We start from the raw sequence: 17,529 nt of genomic DNA on the forward strand, positions 1-17,529 counted from the left end.
AATAATAATAATAATAATAATAATAATAATAATAATAATAATAATAATAAAAAGTAGTTACAACTGGAATGGCAATAACTCAGATATCAGGGTTTTAGTGGACTCTTCTGGACTCACTACAGCCAGTATTGATGAATCGTATACGTAAATGGCACCCACCCTTGGAATCTTTTCATGAGCTTGGAACCACAGAATGCAGGGTCTATCCAGATCACCGGACAGTAAGTTAACTAGAAACAGAAACAGCATGGTGTTTTATGTGGGAAACAAACAAACCAACGAAAACCAAACCAACCAAACAAATAAATAAGTCAAACCAAAACCTAAAAGCTGTTGGGAGAATTCCCAGACTAGGGTATTCAGATGCATTTTCAAACTGCTGTCCCACTCAGTGTCAAAATTGAATGTTAACACAAGCAATCCAAAATATTCTACTTTCTAATCTCTTAAAGTGGCTGATTACCGGAAAATTAACATAGTTTACATATTCATCTTCACTCTTTAAATGTAGTCTCAATGAAGTTAAGACTGGAGATTTTTTTTTTAAATTTATTTATTTATTATATGTAAGTACACTGTAGCTGCCTTCAGACACTCCAGAAGAGGGCGTCATATCTTGTTACAGATGGTTATGAGCCACCATGTGGTTGACTGGGATTTGAACTCTGGACCTTTGGAAGAGCAGTCGGGTGCTCTTACCCACTGAGCCATCTCACCAGCCCCTGGAGATTTTTTTTTAAGTGTTTCTTGGATACTGAAATGGTAAGAATCGGGTTCCACTCTTTCTAGAAATGAGGAAAACCACTTGTAAGATCTTAAAGAAAAAGGGCAAAGGTGGAAGAGGAAGGGAGCTGCAAGTGAAAAGGGAGCGCTAAGCAAATCTTTCAGGAAGTCAGATTTTCCCGGAGGCTCCCCACCAAGCGCTACTCAGAGAAGTCTTCCTTGCGAACAGGAAGGAAATGATGCTGGCTTTCTCCCCGCCCTCTTATGAAGTGCTGTGCTTACTCGAGTGGCCTCTGTTTGTCCTCTCGTGGACAATGACCACGGGCCATGACAACCGGGCGGCCAGGCGCCCAATGTTGTTCTGCTGTTTAGATTTTGAGGTTGATCCCACTCAAGTACAGAAAACAAACGACATACAAAGCACATAAAGTCCCTATGCTTTTTGGAAAATGAGTTTAAAAGTTTACAATCAGTTTGTAGCTAAACGTTGGTGGCTGTAATTTGAGGAGCTGTTTACGATTTTGTCTTTTAAGCCTAAGCAGCAACTTTACAGTTTTCTGCCTGTGTTTTTACTAAGAATGCAACACACAGCCCAGAGAAACACAAGTTACCTTCTTCCAAGGAGTAATGGCTTTCTCTCACCAAGGAAGAAGTGCAAATATAAGAGAGCTTAACCAATGCTGAATGGTGGTATCTGTCTAGCAAAATGGAGGAACAAAATACTTTCCAAGATTTAAGATTTTTTTATTCCAATATCATAGGAAAGACTTTCTCCTCCTCCTCCTCCTCCTCCTCCTCCTCCTCCTCCTCCTCCTCCTCCTCCTCCTCCTCCTCCTCCTTCTCCTCCTCCTCCTCTTTCTTCTTCTTCCTTTCTCTCCTTATTGTCATCTTTTTCCTCATCTTCCTTTCTCCCTCATCCTTCTCCCCATCTTCCCCTCTGGTGGTACTCCATCAGAACCTAGAGACTGGGTTCCTGAGCTCAGCAAGCACTCTGCTAGTTAGCTTAAAACCCAGGGAGAGCTACTGTTGTCTTTACTGTGGGTGGAAATTTGAAGGGTGTGTGTGTGTGTGTGTGTGTGTGTGTGTGTGTGTGTGTGTGTGTAATTCACTATTTGGAAAATACACACAGAAGTCCTGAACTTCAGGATGTGACCATGTGTAGAAATTGGGAATTCACAAGTCCTCATAAACCTGTACACTAACTAAAATATTTGTTCTTTTTGTTTGCTTATTTGTTTTCAAGTTCTTCTTAATTTGAACATGCCCAACTTTGCAAAAAGGTGAGCGCTCAAAGAAAAGATAAGCTTTCCTCGGGAATCACACTGACACTGGATTTTTCTTCCAAGTGTGTACTTAAGACCCCACCAAGGGACTCACTCTGCTGAACTACTCTCACAGGTTTCCTACATTGCATATTCACATACATACTCTGGCACAAACGCCATCAAGTTCTTACTTTGCTTGGGTATGTTCCATGGGCTGTAAAACAGTTGTACAAATATAAAGTAGAAGTATGCAAAATGAGCGTCCTGACTTGTTAACTGGCCTTATAAGTGCCATCAGGTTATGGCTGAGAGTTCTTGTATACTGTGTGACATGAATAAAGCCAGCGGACACAGACAGCACATGCCTGCAATTCCATCACGCAGGAACGTGTAGTCAGGATCAGCAGCTCCAGACTTTCCTACATAAGAAGTTTGAGGGCAGCTTGGGCAAGACACTGTATTAAGAAAATAATCAAAGAACAATTTATTACTTCTATAAGGAACTGAGAACTGTCTCATTCTATTCCAGTTTTATTCTATTCCCTCACAACCTGTTTAGCTCTGGTTGTCTGTTTAGAGCTTGTGATGGCTAAGGAATTGAGCAGGGTTGAGGGTAGCTGCATGCAACAGGAAGGGAGTGGAGCTCTTATCTAGGAGTGGGGAGGTGGAAGTGTCCTTCTGCTCAGAAGGTGAGATGTAAACCACAGCTACCTGCTAACTGGTTTGACATTGTTTTCCCCCAGGAGCTGAGACTTGTTTACAGGCCACAACACAACAGGACCTCTCACTCTTGGTACAGTCTTTAGATGGCATTAACAAGCCAACTGTTCTTTGGAAAGTCACTAAGCTTCATGCATGCATTCCCCCTCCCTCCTCCATAGCTTCTCCACACCTATTGCTTCTGGCCCGGTTGGTTGGTCCAGTTTCCCAGCACTCTTCCATAGTGGCACTACTCAGCCCCTGCTGTCCACACTAATTCACCCTCAGCCTTTTCTGCTTCCCCTCTGCATCTGGGTAAAATCCAAAAACTGAAGCCTGGCACATCGAATTCCTCCCACTTCAGCCCTCTGTGCTTCTGGAAGGAGACTTTTCTCACAGGACTTTGTAACCTTCTCCTTTTGCACACATTATTCCTCCTTCCTACCCCACACCTCTCTCTGCTTACTGAATGTTTTGAGTTTTATCTCAAGGGCCATCTAACCTGGGAAGGCTTTGCCAGGACCCTGGAAGGGAGCTGCTTCTTCAGCAACAGGTCCCCAGACACTGCTCACAGCTTCACAACAGTGCACAGCGGTGTAAGCTGGGCTCTCAAGTTTGTCTCACCGCAGGGATGTGTCTTTATCTTGGTGCTCTAGCACCTAGCCAGGTGCCTAGTATACTGCCAGTAAATGGCTGCTGAATAGAAACAGCATCAAGATTTGGCAACTGTTCAAACAAAACTTTTGTTAAATATTTTTAAGATGTACACTATTTATCATTTGTGAGATCAATTTAGACAATTAGAACACTCCCAGGAATCTGTAGGCTGACTACTTTAAATGGTCTTGTCCTTTGCAAAAATTAGTTGGATTGGACTGTAGTCTGGTTTCCTTCCATCCTTACTTAAGGAAAAGAAAGCAGTGTCTTTTCTCCAACTGTACAATTAGAGGCAGGAGTTCCGTCATTACACCTGCAATGTAAACACTACCCTGTGGTGTGTGGAACCTAGAAGAGGATATATTCAGAAAGGTGATGTTTGAATATGGCCTCACCAGTATTTGTTCTGGCTTGAGAACAGGAAAAGAAAGCAATTTCATTTTACTGAAATTCCAAAGGTTGTTTGGAACTTAAAGAAATTCTTAGTTTATTTCAAAGTGGTTTTCAATGCAGCTAGAAGATTTTATGTGCCATTGAGGCCTTGACCAGGAGTGTGATGGCTACTGTCCTTCTGTAAGAATACAAAGATCCCCTCAGTGAGGCAGTAAGCTAGAGTACAAAACCCAATAGAAACTTTATCATTAACAGCTGAGCTTAGGTGATAGGCAAATATTTTTGGAACATTAGTTATTAAGTTAAAATATATTCAACCCTAGTCACTGAAACAGAACAGTAGGTAGATATTTTCAGAGAGAAGACAGAAAGAATAAGTTCTGCCAATTTTTACTATTAGTACAAAACTTCAATGATTTGTTAACTGAGTTTTAATAGGTTTATAATCTCGCAAATGGTGAAATCTGCATGTGAGAGTTTTGGAGATGGTGAGAGATTTGCAGAAGGTACTGCCAATCATTCTCTCAGTCACTGTCCTTCATCCCTCACCCCTCTGCCCCTCCCTCCTGGGGAGGACTGCCCAGGTAACTTGAAGCACTACTGTGATTCTGAACTAGGCTTAAGTGATGAGCAGCACAGAGGAAGAAGTGTGAGCTCCGCATTGACCTGCACAGGCACTCATTTTGAAAGACTATTTGATCGAACCATTGACAAGTACTAAAGATGCACAGGCTCCTAAGATGTAATGGCAAGCGTCACAAAACCCACAGGCAGGGCTAAGCAACCATTGCTGACTGAAAGCTCACCACAGGCCAGGCTTTTGTGCTAAGAGTTTACACACACTGTCTCCTTCACCCCTCAGGCATCCTCAGAGGAAAGTAACAGCAATGACTCGAATCAATCACAGTCAAATGATATAAACACATCCAAGGAAGACCAATAAGATGCTGTCTGTCCTTGCACTCTCTCTAACACTTGGCCTCTGTAGCACTGGTAAGTTTGGTGAGACTCGTGAAACAAGCCACACTAAATTCCAACGGCCACATAGGCACTAGAGGGGAAAAGAGGGTGGGTAGAAGGCGAACTACTCCCACGTGGAAAGACAATGGACTTCGGAGGCCTCGAGAAGCAATGGGAAACAACATGATGCTGATGGGAGCAGCACTATAAGCAGCAGTGGCCTGGCACAGTGGCCCCAGACAACAATGGGAGAGGGGCACCTGAATGTTTGTTAAATGAAGGAGATGAAAGTGAATAAAAGTCACTTAGAAAAACATCACAGTGTGTAAGTGGTCTGTGCAGTGTGTGATGGTGTGAGTGGTCTGTGCAGTGTGTGATGGTGTGGGTGGTCTGTGCAGTGTGTGACAGTGTGAGTGGTCTGTGCAGTGTGTGATGGTGTGGGTGGTNTGCAGTGTGTGATGGTGTGGGTGGTCTGTGCAGTGTGTGACAGTGTGAGTGGTCTGTGCACTATGTGATGGTGTGACTGGTCTGTGCCGTGTGTGAGTGGTCTGTGCAGTGTGTGAGGGTGTGAGTGGTCTGTGCAGTGTGTGATGGTGTGATCTGGCCAGAGTCTGGTTCCTAACTTGGTTTCAGAGCTCATTTTCACCTTGACAGTGAAGTAACTCTTTTGTGTCACCGTTTTGCTCACTGCCTTTGCAAAACCATCTGTCCTTTGTGTTAGCTCCATACATTCCATGTGATGTGACCAAGTCTATCTAGCTCTTCATGTTAGTTCTTGGTAAAGCTGTTTTCTGAGTTTTATTCTTTATTTCTATTTTATGCTTTCCGAAGCCCTTAGGAACTTTCTCTCTCAACTCTCAACCCTGCCCACTCTCTATTCCTATTTAATTACATAGGTGCTCCAACTTAAAAACAAACAAACAAACAAAAAACAAAAAACAAAAAACCAAAAAACCCCCACAACCCTCTCAGGAGTCCACATCTCTTTTAACTACAGTTGACCAGGCCCGCTCTTCCCACCAACACATCTTTTTCAAGTTGAGACTAAAACAACTTGTGTTTGGGAAGATTTGTATGAGGTTGTAATGTATTTGATCTTAAAACGTGAGGAGAAAAGGTTGTTTTTGTTCCTGGGATATAGTATTTGCTGGTTTGGCAATACTAATTATAAATCTGCTGTCAATGAAGGAGACCAAACTGGTTTTAGAGTGTAGTCTCAAGGTGACAATGTGGGATTTGGAAGGACTATTAAATGTGAAGACATACAGGCAAATCTGTGCCAGGAAAAAAAAAATCACATCGCTCAAGAGAGTCACTCAGAAACTTTTAAGTGTATGAATGTATACTAGGTGCCAATAAAGTTCACCTGCCATCCTCATGCATAAAATGAATGCTGCAATCTCCTCCAGTGAATCCCTGCCAGGTTGTGCACTCTGAAAACACTTCATGCAATTTGGAACGAGGGAGTCCCATGTTGGTGTGTCTACTGAGGAGAATCAATGGAGTCCAAACGGAACCCGGCTCCTAAGACCCCCCTGGTTTCTAGCTGATTACTCATGAGGATGGCGAAGAGCTTCCCCGCTACAAAACAGTGCTCCTGTACTAGGAATGAGAGGAATTATTCTCCACATAATTCCGAAGGGTTTCCATTACAAATGAATGGAAGTACTTGGACTAAGTACTCCCCCACACCCATTAGCTCTTTTGAACAAGTCTTCCTTATGTTATAATATAACAAGGTAGAAATAGTTCCAGATGGCTGGCTATAAAACAAGATCACTCATTATTATCTTATAACATAGAAAGAACTAGAAGAGAACCTCAAATTTTGATAAGCATATAAAATAGTGCTTTTGTTTTTTCTAAATGAACAGTTATAATAATTACAGGAAATGCACTAAAACCTGCTTAGGGAAAATGTTGGAGTATTCTAATGGAGGTAACCTTCCAAATGTGTTTCCTTTGTATATGTGTGTATATGTGTGTATATGTATTTGTATATACACACATATAGTTTATATATATATATATATATATATATATATATAAACTAACTGAATACATTATTTGCAATATTTTGGTATAAATATTTCCACCATTTGTAATGGAAACCTTTTGGAATTATGTGGATAATAATGTTTTGATGTTTCCACTAATATTGGCTATGGTCTTCAGTTCAAGTGTACAATGATCATGACACAGGGGTCATCTATGGCCACAGAGTTACTTTCAGTCTCTAGTACAGTGTCTATCTTACAGACCTCCAAGCTTCTGGGAACAGGTTGAGCAGGTCACTTCCCTTTACTGCTTAGTGGGTTTGGGGGGGGGAACAATGTCTTCCCCCTTAATTCTGCTGTTAATCCCCCCCACACACACCATGATGATCAGTTTTGTATATAAATGGCTTTTATTTTCATTTCTCAGTAGGGATTTTGCATATGTTTAATGTTTATATGTCCTTGACTAGGCAACTATTTTGTTTCCATGAGTTTGAGTTTAGCCACACAGAGAATAAAAAGAGATTTAGAAAACCCCTAAGGATCTTTCTGGTCCTAAAGAAGAGACCATATTTTCAGGGTTCTCCAGTGCTACTTCTGCATATGAGTAAAATTCATTATATAAATATATGAAACTGTCAAACAGTAAAAAACAAAAAAACAAAAGAAGAAAATCAATTAAGTATTTAAACATTAAGAAAAGAAGGGTGAAAGATCCATGAACTATAGAATAAATTACCAAAATTTGATATACTTATATCAGAATAATATTCAGCCATAAAAAGGAACTAAGAACTGGTACCTGCCATATATAATGTGGATGAAGTTTGAAAACATCAAAGGGAAAGAAGCCAGTAATACGGTGCAACATGTGATGCAGCCGTACCGTTCGGATTCCGTACCAGAAAAGAGAGGTCCATAGAAACAAGGGTATGAGAGAGCACCTAGCAAGGAGATGATACTGAAAGCTAACTAGTGGGTCTCTTTCTAGGTGATGAAAATGTCTACAGTTGATGCACAATTCTGCAAATATGCTGAAAGCTAGAGAGTCACTATAGTGCCGAGGTTCCTGACCCAGGTCCTCATACTTGCACAACCCCAAGCACTAAATGCTGAAAAACAACATCCTTGCTTTAGTAGTTTTGTTTTGTTTTTTGAGAAAGGGTCAAAAGATCTATTATTTCTGTCTGTACCGGAGCTCAGTATGCAGACCAGGTGGCCTTGAACTCACAGAGACCCTCCTGTCTCTACCTCCCAAGTGATGGGGTTAAAGGTATATACCACTATGTCTGGCCAAATTACCTTCTTTATATGAGTAATTGGCAAACATTTCTGCTCTACAGGTAAGGAAGTAACCATGCAGTGATTATAGGTCTGTTTTTCTTTGAAGTTTGTTATTATCAAACACAGGCTATATCATCAATAAATAATAAATTCAGATATACGACCCACACAGGTCTGAAGTGAGGTAGCCTTTAACTCCTTATATTGGGCTGGCAGGCAGGGTGGTTAGTAATACCAGCCAAATTAGGCATCACCTCCACAAGCAGCAGGGGGCTCTCTAACACCACACAGCAGCTCGGGATCCATGTGACTTAGGTTTTTACCAGTGAACTCAAATGTCTTCCTATTGTCAATGTTGATGCACTTGCTGAAGGACCAACATTTACGGGCCAGATATGTTCCACTGAGAGGAAGTTTCAGCAAGGTTTTAAATGTTGAATCATTAATATATGCTAATTAATTATGTTGCTTTAAGTCTTCTTTGAAGTCCACTGAAACTTAAATTTCTTACGTGTTTCACCCTTGAAAAACTAATATTCAAGCTATTATAATACTCTGGATGAAATGATGAAAAAGAGGCTTCCATAGACATTATGAACCGCCACGTCTCACTTAGTAATTCAACACAGGCTTGCACTTGATGCTTACCCAAGCATGAAGATGCCTAAACATTTAAAAGAGGAAGCCAAATCCCAAACACTAATGATCTTCCATATTACCCTTCGTGCAGATAAACTGACTGAGGGGCTATTGGGAAGTTAATCTAGCAAATCCAAGTACTGTTCTGAAATGAAAACTGATTTGGTGAAGGTCTAGATAAAGCCTTTGTATCTGGGCATGCTTTGGTGCGTCTCTCTCAGGAAATATGTTGGTAGAGATCCACACCTACTTGTTTTGGGGAAAGCAACACTGATAGAAGGTGAATCTCTCAAAGAGCTGAGCTGTCAGCTGACTTGGGATCTGATAAAAATGCAACCACATTAGTCACCATAGGGGAAAATCTCACTTTCTTTTCAATTCTTACTCCCCTCATATTGTTTATCTCAAAGGCCCTTACAGATAGGGAAGACCATAAAGTGTTGTTTTATCATGAACTGTAAGAAAGATGCAAATATTTTAGAGTCTTTAAACATAACTGGGGAAGAGGTTGCAGAGGATAGGAGTCCAGTTCTCAGCTCCTAATCACATGTAACTCGAGCCCCAGGGGATCCATTTTTTTTTTTTTTTGACCTCCAAAGGTACATGCGTATCTCTGTCCCTCAAACAATTAAACTATAAATAAAAATCTTTAAAAAAATAAAAATGTGAGACAATTTGATTATTTTTTTAGGACCTAATAAGACTCTATTTTTAATTTAGGTCATTTAAAATGAAGTGTAAGAAGTGAGAACTTTACAAAGGGACAGAAATCGAACACTCAGCCTCTACCAAGCTCTCACTGAAGCCCACGCGTGTCTGAGTCAAGCCTATGCTGGAAACTCCACAGAAAACAGAAGACTGGAAAGAGGACCAAGGTGCTTTAAATCATTCTCACTCTTTAACTTGGTGTGCATTCTCATCTCAGTTATAAATCAGTAGTATCAAAATATTCTCCACACCTTCGGAAGGTATGCAAAGGGAGGCTAAAAAGTCATCTATGAAAATTATAACTTAGGTAGACATTACAGTACAAGTGTACCCTCTAATAACATCAGACACGTAGATGAGGTTGAATAAAACACAGGGTGAAACGTATCCATGGAGGTGCATCTGTTATTACTCTAATCTTGCTGTGTATTACAGAATTTACCGCATGGCATTGCAATTGCCCGGTGATGTTTCTGCGTCCTCACTAGTGTGGGACAGCAGAACTTGTGTCTTAATTTCCTCACTGGCAGGGCGGCAGTGTTTGATCAAGGAGAAAACATTAAACAGTGTTGTAAGTTTTGTTTGAACAGGCAAAACTGAAAAGAATACTTCCCATAAGGCCATGATATTAAATATGCTATGTGCCAGTGTTAGGCAGCATAGTGTTAGATTACTACACGGACCAGCTGTCAATAGATTTCTACAAGCTATAATCATTAACTAGAATTCACACCAGTATTTTCAATGCAATATTCACCATGAATTGCTTTACTTCTTGTTTAAAGCTAATATTTTACCTATTTATTTCAATTCAGTTTCAAGAACTCTGGCACTCTGAAACTCAGCACGAGTCTATAAACTCTCTCCTTTGGGTAGACTGAGGATGGAATCCTCAGCAATGACATGAAGAACAACAGCCAAAGACATTGGCCTGAGAGTTGAAGAGACACTCTACAAGAGCATGAGCGAGTCGGCATAAACACTTAGGCTCATAAGGGACCTCTGTGCAGAAAGCCTCATCATATACACCTGGCCGTTGTCTTCAAGAAGTGTATAATCAAAAGCAGAAATAAACTGCAATGAAGATTGCTAGGGGATCAATCAACCCTCCTCCCCAGCCCCCGAGCTTGGAAGTAAGGGGACATTGAGTGCACAGTGAGCTGGTGAGGAGTGACCAGAGAGACAAAAGTCATGACTCAGCATTCTTCAATGCACACTGTGAGATTTCTAGGTTCACTATAGCGACCAACAATGTAAAATAGTTTTCAGGAACACACATGGTCGTTTTTGCTCTGCATAGCAGGCATTTTATTATCGTGTAGCTACAACGGGGCTTAGTAATGGCCAATACTTTTTAATCTAAAACACAACCTGCTTAGAGCTCTTGAGGACTGACATCATTGTAAGGACGAAAGTTCCCAACCTTACAATTAGATATTAAAACTCCAAAAAGTGTACATTAGTTTTGTTCTTTTAGAAATTTCAAGCATGAGGACTTTCCCACCAAATCAATGTAAAATTATAGATTACTCTACACAGCACTTTCTTCTGCATTAAGTATCAATTTTTCTGATAAGGTGCTCTGAATACCACATCAAGTTCCTATTACAGTGGACATGCCAGGACAGCAAAAGAAAAACAACCACACTGGCTCCCACCACAGCTAGCCTGCAGGAACCCCTTTACGAAGAACAATACACTTTTAAAGTCATAGTTGTTGTTCAAGCACAAACAAAATATCCATGGGAGTGTTTCTTTTCAGTAAATTCATTTCACCTAAGTATTTTCAATAAATTGCCATTACTGTCTGATTTTTGACAATACCGTTTTACATAGAAAACTGTAAATGAAACATATATATGAAGTCAAATGTCACTATCCCTAAGTAATTGCAATTCAAATGTGACCATATGATTAGCACAAGTTTAAGTTTTTAAACTATGAGCTGTGACCTTGGGCGGCTCAGACTTTCTGTGGGGACAGGACTCAGTGATTTCTGTAGTGGCTTTAACTTGTCAGGACACAGCACTCTTTCTACTTCACCAGCAGAGTGCTTCCTAACAGGCAGAGCTATTTACAGTTACCTTTATTTATTTCTATAGGACTCAGAGAGACCCCACCCCCACCCCGCCCCCATCACAGTCCGCAGAAGCAAAGCTAGAACCCTGTGCTCTATCACTCTTACACAGCATTTTTTTTTCTTTTTCCCTTTTTGGTCTTTGTTTTTTTGTTATTTTTTTTCCAAGCGTCACTTGGGTACCAATCTACCTAGAATTATTCAAGGAAAAACATTGTCCTCAACCTTTATTCCGATGACTACAATATACTTGAAGAAAGTCCTTGCGTAGAGAGCACATAATCAGATCCATCTATGAGTCCACTGAAGTGCTCGAACAGCCTGGAGACCCTGGAAGCCCATTCAGTTCGCTTTGCTTCAGGTTGCAGAGGTATTGTTTTAAATACGCTTCCATTAAAAGAAGATATAACTGAACCCAATAATCATGAGCAACTACACAAAAGTGTCAGTGAAAGAGACGTGCGCTATTTAAATGTTTCTATCTGGTCTGAGGAACGAGCACTGTGCAGAACAGACTGCAAGGTTTGCAGCCTGTTACTAATGATGCCGAGAGCACTGGCCAAGTACGCTGCCCAGAAAATACCAAACAGCATAAGAAGCAGAGAACACTACCTTCGCAGCGGCATGATTTCACAAGCCATCCTCGTGTGCGAATCTGCACGGAATCCCCGAGTGCCTTCCAGTCAAGCCCTGTTTGCAGGACCCGCGGAACACACAACCTGCTGCAGCTGACACTGCCTCTCCACCTCCAGCTGCAGGCAAGGATATTTATCGGCTGCCTCCACATTTACACTGCAGTCCACTTTGACCTTTTGTTCCAGCGAAGCAGCTGAAACCCAGAGCCAATCAGAGGCGGAGCAGTGGAGTGTGAAAGGCTGCTCCTCCTCCTGATCCTCCTCCCGCTTCTCAGGCTCCTCCTTCTGTCCCCACCCCACTTTGCTCTGCTCGCTGGTTAGTGGGCTTGGCAAGCCCCAGCAACCTGAAACTTTCCTCTGAGAGGTTCCAGACAAGTCTGTCAGTCTGTGAAGAGCAACCAATAACTGCAGAGGAGCCCAATCCTGCATGGCTCAAAGTGCAAGAAAGCCAGCAAGGAAATGCATTGTCAAGGACAGACAGCCTCCCTTAAGGTCCCTCCCTTAAGGTCCCGTTTTTTTTGTTGTTGTTGTTTGTTTGTTTGTTTGTTTGTTTTTTGTTTTTTTGAGGCCTAAGTTGGACTACTCCTTGTTTTTTTCTAAAATAAATAAACAAATAAAATCTACCCAAACAATAGCCAGAGAAAGCTTTTCCAGATTGTTCCAGGCCTACAGTTTCTACCCCATATACTTATTTACACTAGGTTGTGAGCAGTTCCTGGTGACATCACTCGAGGGGAAGAGGACAAGGTGCCCTAACTGGACTCAGGTCTTCAGGAGATCAAAACATCTACTGGCCCTTCTGTTTGTTGTTTTTGCATTTCATTCATATGAAGTGAATGTAGCTATTTGAATATATTTTCTACCCAAAATGTCAACTGCACTCGGAAGAGATTTGTTTCTTATTACATATTCTTATATTTTACAAAACCAATTTTCCAATAAGGTTTTCTAAGTGCTGGTCAATGATCTTTTATAATTTTGTGTCTCACATGTATGTATGTATGTATGTATGTATGTATGTATATATGTATGTGTTTGCCTGCATTTGCATGGCATGTGTGACTGTTGCCTAAGGGGGCCAGAAGTGGGTATTGGATCCTCCGGAACTAGAGTTACAGATGGCTAAGTGGCCATGCTGGGACCTCCAGAAGAGCAGCCAGTGCTCCAGCACCTATAATTTCTTCAGGGGCACTCACATTGTCTAGGAAAGTAATTGCAATTCATAGGTTTCAACACATCTTGTACAATTTATTTCACATTATGCAAATTTAACAAGTTCTAACATAGCCTAGTTTCATATTAACCTGATACAAGCTAGAGTTACATAGAAGGAAAGAATCCCAATTGAGAATAGCTTTTAAGACGTTTTCTTAATTAGTAATTGGATGGGGAGGGCCATTGTGGATGGTGCCACCCTGGGATGGTGGTCCTGTGTTCTATAACAAATCGGGGTAAGCATGTCATGATGAGCAAGCCAGTAAGTAGCATTGGTCCACAGATTCTGCATCAGCTCCTGCTTCTAGGTTCTTGCCCTCTTGGAGTTCCTGTCCTGGCTTTTTTAAATAATGAATTTAATGTGCAAGTGTGAGCCAAATAACCCCCCCCCCACACACACATACACATTTGCTTTTTGGTCATGATGTTTCATTGCAGTAATAGAAACCCTAACTAAGACATATTGCAAATTAGGATTACCTGTGCTTATAGAAAACATTTACATTTTAGCAAGAGTTTTGACAGTTTATTAAAATAACCTTTACATGAAGGAATACGTTCTGCAAATAACAAAAGGCAGAAACACACACACACACAGAGAGAGAGAGAGAGAGAGAGAGAGAGAGAGAGAGAGAGAGAGAGAAAGAAAGAAAGAGAAAGAAAGAGAGAGAGAGAGAGAGAGAGAGAGAGAGAGAGAGAAAGAAAGAAAGAGAAAGAGAGAGAGATCCTTGTGTTTATCCTGTAACTATGATCTTTGGTCTTAGATTAGAGAAGACATATATTTCCCCCATTTTAACTAGGATAGATTAGTATAAAGCTTATGACTAGAAAAGCCATTTTCTTTTCCTCTAGTCCTACCTTGAAATCTATTAAGGGTTCCTGGTGGGACTAATCAGCACTCCTGATTCTCTTCATTCTCAAAACCTTAGAAGACTAATCATTTTATCATTTTGTTGTTGTTGTTGTTGTTGTTGTTGTTATTTATAGGTTCATTGTTAAGAAAGTGACCTACTCTAGTTGTGTTTTGGTTTTGTATGTATGTAGGTTAACAGAAGCACCAGATGCCCAACAAAACATTCTTAAAACCATGTCTACAGCCTCCCCTAGACATCTGCTAAGGAATCCCATTCAGAACTATAATGCTAAAGTCACTGGTTGAAGATTTCTAGGCAGAACATCCTCTCTGCTCTCTCCATAGATGAGCATCTCATTAGCTGCCTTTACTATTTACATCTCTGTGTCATGAGATAAGTAATAGCAACCCGTGTTGGAAATAATTTACCCTTAAGGACACAATGACTTGACCCTTGAGCTGTGTTGTTTTCTCCTTTTCCTTGTCACAGAGTCAGGGGCCAGTGTGACCCAGGCAGGGGTTTGGGAGGATATTGAGATAAACATGCTTGAATCTGAAATGGGAGCTCCGAGTCCTTTCTTCTAGGCAAGTTTCTCAGCTTAACCAGCACAGGATCCTGTGCCAATGTGGCATACATACAAAAGGCATTTTCTGCTCTGTGAAACTGAACTTACTGGTTATATTGGACAGAAAATTTGCTGTTGGGTCTTACCACAATTTGATTGGACCAAATGTATCTGTACTCTTTATCAACCTGCATAGAGTTGTCCAAATGAATCATATCTGCTGGGTCACTCTTTGGAAACAGGAATTGACAAGCCTCAGAAGGTGATGACTTAAGCTGTTGTTTTCTTTTTAACTCATCTCTCCTACTGTAACTGAGAGGCAAAAGCAACAGTAAGATTACCCACAGTGCCATGGGGCTAAAATGAGAGCGGATCAGTATGAAGCAACACAATTTTGGGGTGTGGGAAGGGAGAATATTCTATATCAGAGAAAAATGAACCTAGAGATGCCAGGCAGAGAGAGCGAGCACTAAGGCACAGCAGAGCCTACATCTCCATTATCCATTTTCCTATGTCTCCAGGCAGGCCAATCCAGCAATAGCTGAATGCCCACTATCATTTACATTTAACTAACAGTAGCCTGACTAGAACCTGGCAATTTATCCCTGGAATTTCTGTTGGGTTCTGTGCTTTACTGATATTCTTCCCTGGACCACCAAATGAATTCAGTGAAAATTTCTGGTTTCTTTGGATAAGCAGTTACGTCATGTGATGTCTTCCTGGAAGCTGCCTTTTGAGTATGTTTTGCTGAGGCAGACACTTGAGAGTATGCACAGTGTTTGAGTATCAGTAGAGCCGGACAGACAGTGAACAAGGCTCTTGCATTGGTTCACCTTTCAATGTTTCTCAGGTCTTCACTGGTGATGCTCTTGTATTGGTGCCCTTTGCAATGCTTTGCTGGTCTTTGCTGATCTTCACTTGTGACTTTGTAGAGAATAATACACCGAAGAACTTCTCATGGCATGTTGGCTGCTTTTTGGTGCTTCTGTGCCAATTTGGTGGACGTTCGAGATTTCTTCTGGATAAAGTCACTGCTACTGATTGGCGTTTGGTGTTCGGTGGCTGGACTGGACTGTCACTATTGACTCGTGTTTGGAATTGTCCCAAAGAGCTACTTCTAGATAGGTCCACAAGCTCCTTTGTCCTATTAACCATCTCTCTCCCCTATCTTTTGTTTGTGGGCTAGAAGGGAGGTTGAAACATTTAAGAATCCTAAATAAAATAGGCTTTGAAAAAAATCTAAGCCTATAAGCACAGATTTCAGTGAGAGGTTCTTTTGACTGGGAACACTCTTAGAAACCAACAAATATAACATGTAAAACAACATGTTACAACTAAAACAAAACAAAGCATAAAAAAATAAAATAAATCACCCGGGAGATCTGATGCTATCTCCTTAGTCCAGTATGAAAAGACATACAGTGATCTCCAGAGGGCTCAGTGAGATCAGAAAGTTTTATGGGTTATATCATGTGGTTACACTAACCGAGATGGCAGTGATGTCACCAGCATTTGCCCTCTTTATGATATAATTAGCAGGATGCTGACCAAATCACATAGTTGCTTGCATCCTAATGAGGTCACCAGCAAAGAAGGTGATAAACCTGATAAACCCTATGGTTGCTTTCTGGTCATGGTGAGCCCATCCCCCATCAGGGCTCAAGTCCATGTGGGATCCACACATCTCATTGTTATGGACAGTTACATCCTTTTCTTTAAAAAAGACACTTTAATTCGGTTAACAGGGATATAGAAAGAGACAGCAGCCATCCTCCCTCAATCAAAAACAAAAAAACAAACAAACAACCCTCCTTAATAACATAAAAAAATTAGAGGAAAAAAATTCCATGGTCACAGCTGCAGGGAACACCATCCACACGTAGCTAGAGTGGATTTGAGGCTCTCAGATAGCATCTAGAGAGATGGAGAGAGGTTTAACCGTAATCCAATTTTAGTGAAAAACATCAGTGAGTCTGTCTCTCGGGGTAGCTCAAGGGACAAGAGAAGGATGGGGGGGGGGGACTAGAGCTTTGTAAAATGCAACTATTTGTCTGTAACTTCCCCATCCTGCTTAAAATGTCCCTCTTCTGGTGTCTGGATTGGGTTTCACCATAAGGAGAGTGAGGTAATCTCACCGTGGAGCCAGGCCCTATGTTAATGGTGCATTTCAGTACCTGCTCACAGATCTGTTAGTCATCAACAGTTTAACTTGCTTCCTAGCACACGTAGACATTAGGGTTAGGTGTCCATTCTAGGATAGAGGAAGTGTGCTGCGGGTAGCTTCAACAGTCATGCTTTCCTATCCTTTCAGGGTTGGGTCTGGTTTATTGTACTTATCACTAAAGTGAGTCCTCAGGACAAAGCCCAAGAGATGTCCTCAAAATGCTACTGTCTGGGAGTCATGATCAGATTAGTTGCTTTTCTTTTTTAAGTTTTGTTTTTCCTGCCAGTTAAAAAATTTAAAGGCAGAAAAAAATCTCAGCCAGATGTGTAGCAGTAAAGAAAATCTTGAACACAGAAGACAGAATCAGCCAAAGAAGGGCTTTTATTAGGTCCAAGGAAATATATACATATAACACAGAGAGAAAATAGAAAACATCCTCCACAAAGTAGAGAGAAACCCAGGAAGCCCAAGCCTTTATAAGTTTCTAAAGACATCAATATTAAAAAAAAAAGTTAAGATTTATTGCTAGAATATATTTTTCTGTTTCTTGTTTGTTTGTTTGTTTGTTTTTTAATGAAGGCATCAATACCATCTAGATAAAACAGGGGAGGGGGCTGAAAATAGGCTCGGGAGTAAAGCTGTTTAATTCAAAGCCTTATGATCTAGGATTGATCTCAAGGCTCCACATGATGGA

The 17,529-nt window shown here is 41.0% G+C and overlaps 1 protein-coding gene across 2 annotated transcripts in view; it reads right to left on the bottom strand.

Moving 5' to 3' along the window:
• Fam13a (family with sequence similarity 13 member A) overlaps positions 1 to 12,223 on the bottom strand; it is a 91,772-nt gene extending 79,549 nt beyond the window's left edge. For both annotated transcript variants that reach the window (XM_021190462.2, XM_029534931.1), the window contains exon 1: positions 12,015 to 12,223. In XM_021190462.2, coding sequence (XP_021046121.1) covers positions 12,015 to 12,043 — 29 coding nt within the window. In that variant the 5' untranslated portion in view covers positions 12,044 to 12,223. The remainder of the gene's footprint in view (positions 1 to 12,014) is intronic.
• Positions 12,224 to 17,529: the final 5,306 nt, after the last annotated feature.

Source organism: Mus pahari, chromosome 2, assembly GCF_900095145.1.
Source record: "Mus pahari chromosome 2, PAHARI_EIJ_v1.1, whole genome shotgun sequence".
Taxonomy (NCBI): Eukaryota; Metazoa; Chordata; class Mammalia; order Rodentia; family Muridae; genus Mus; species Mus pahari.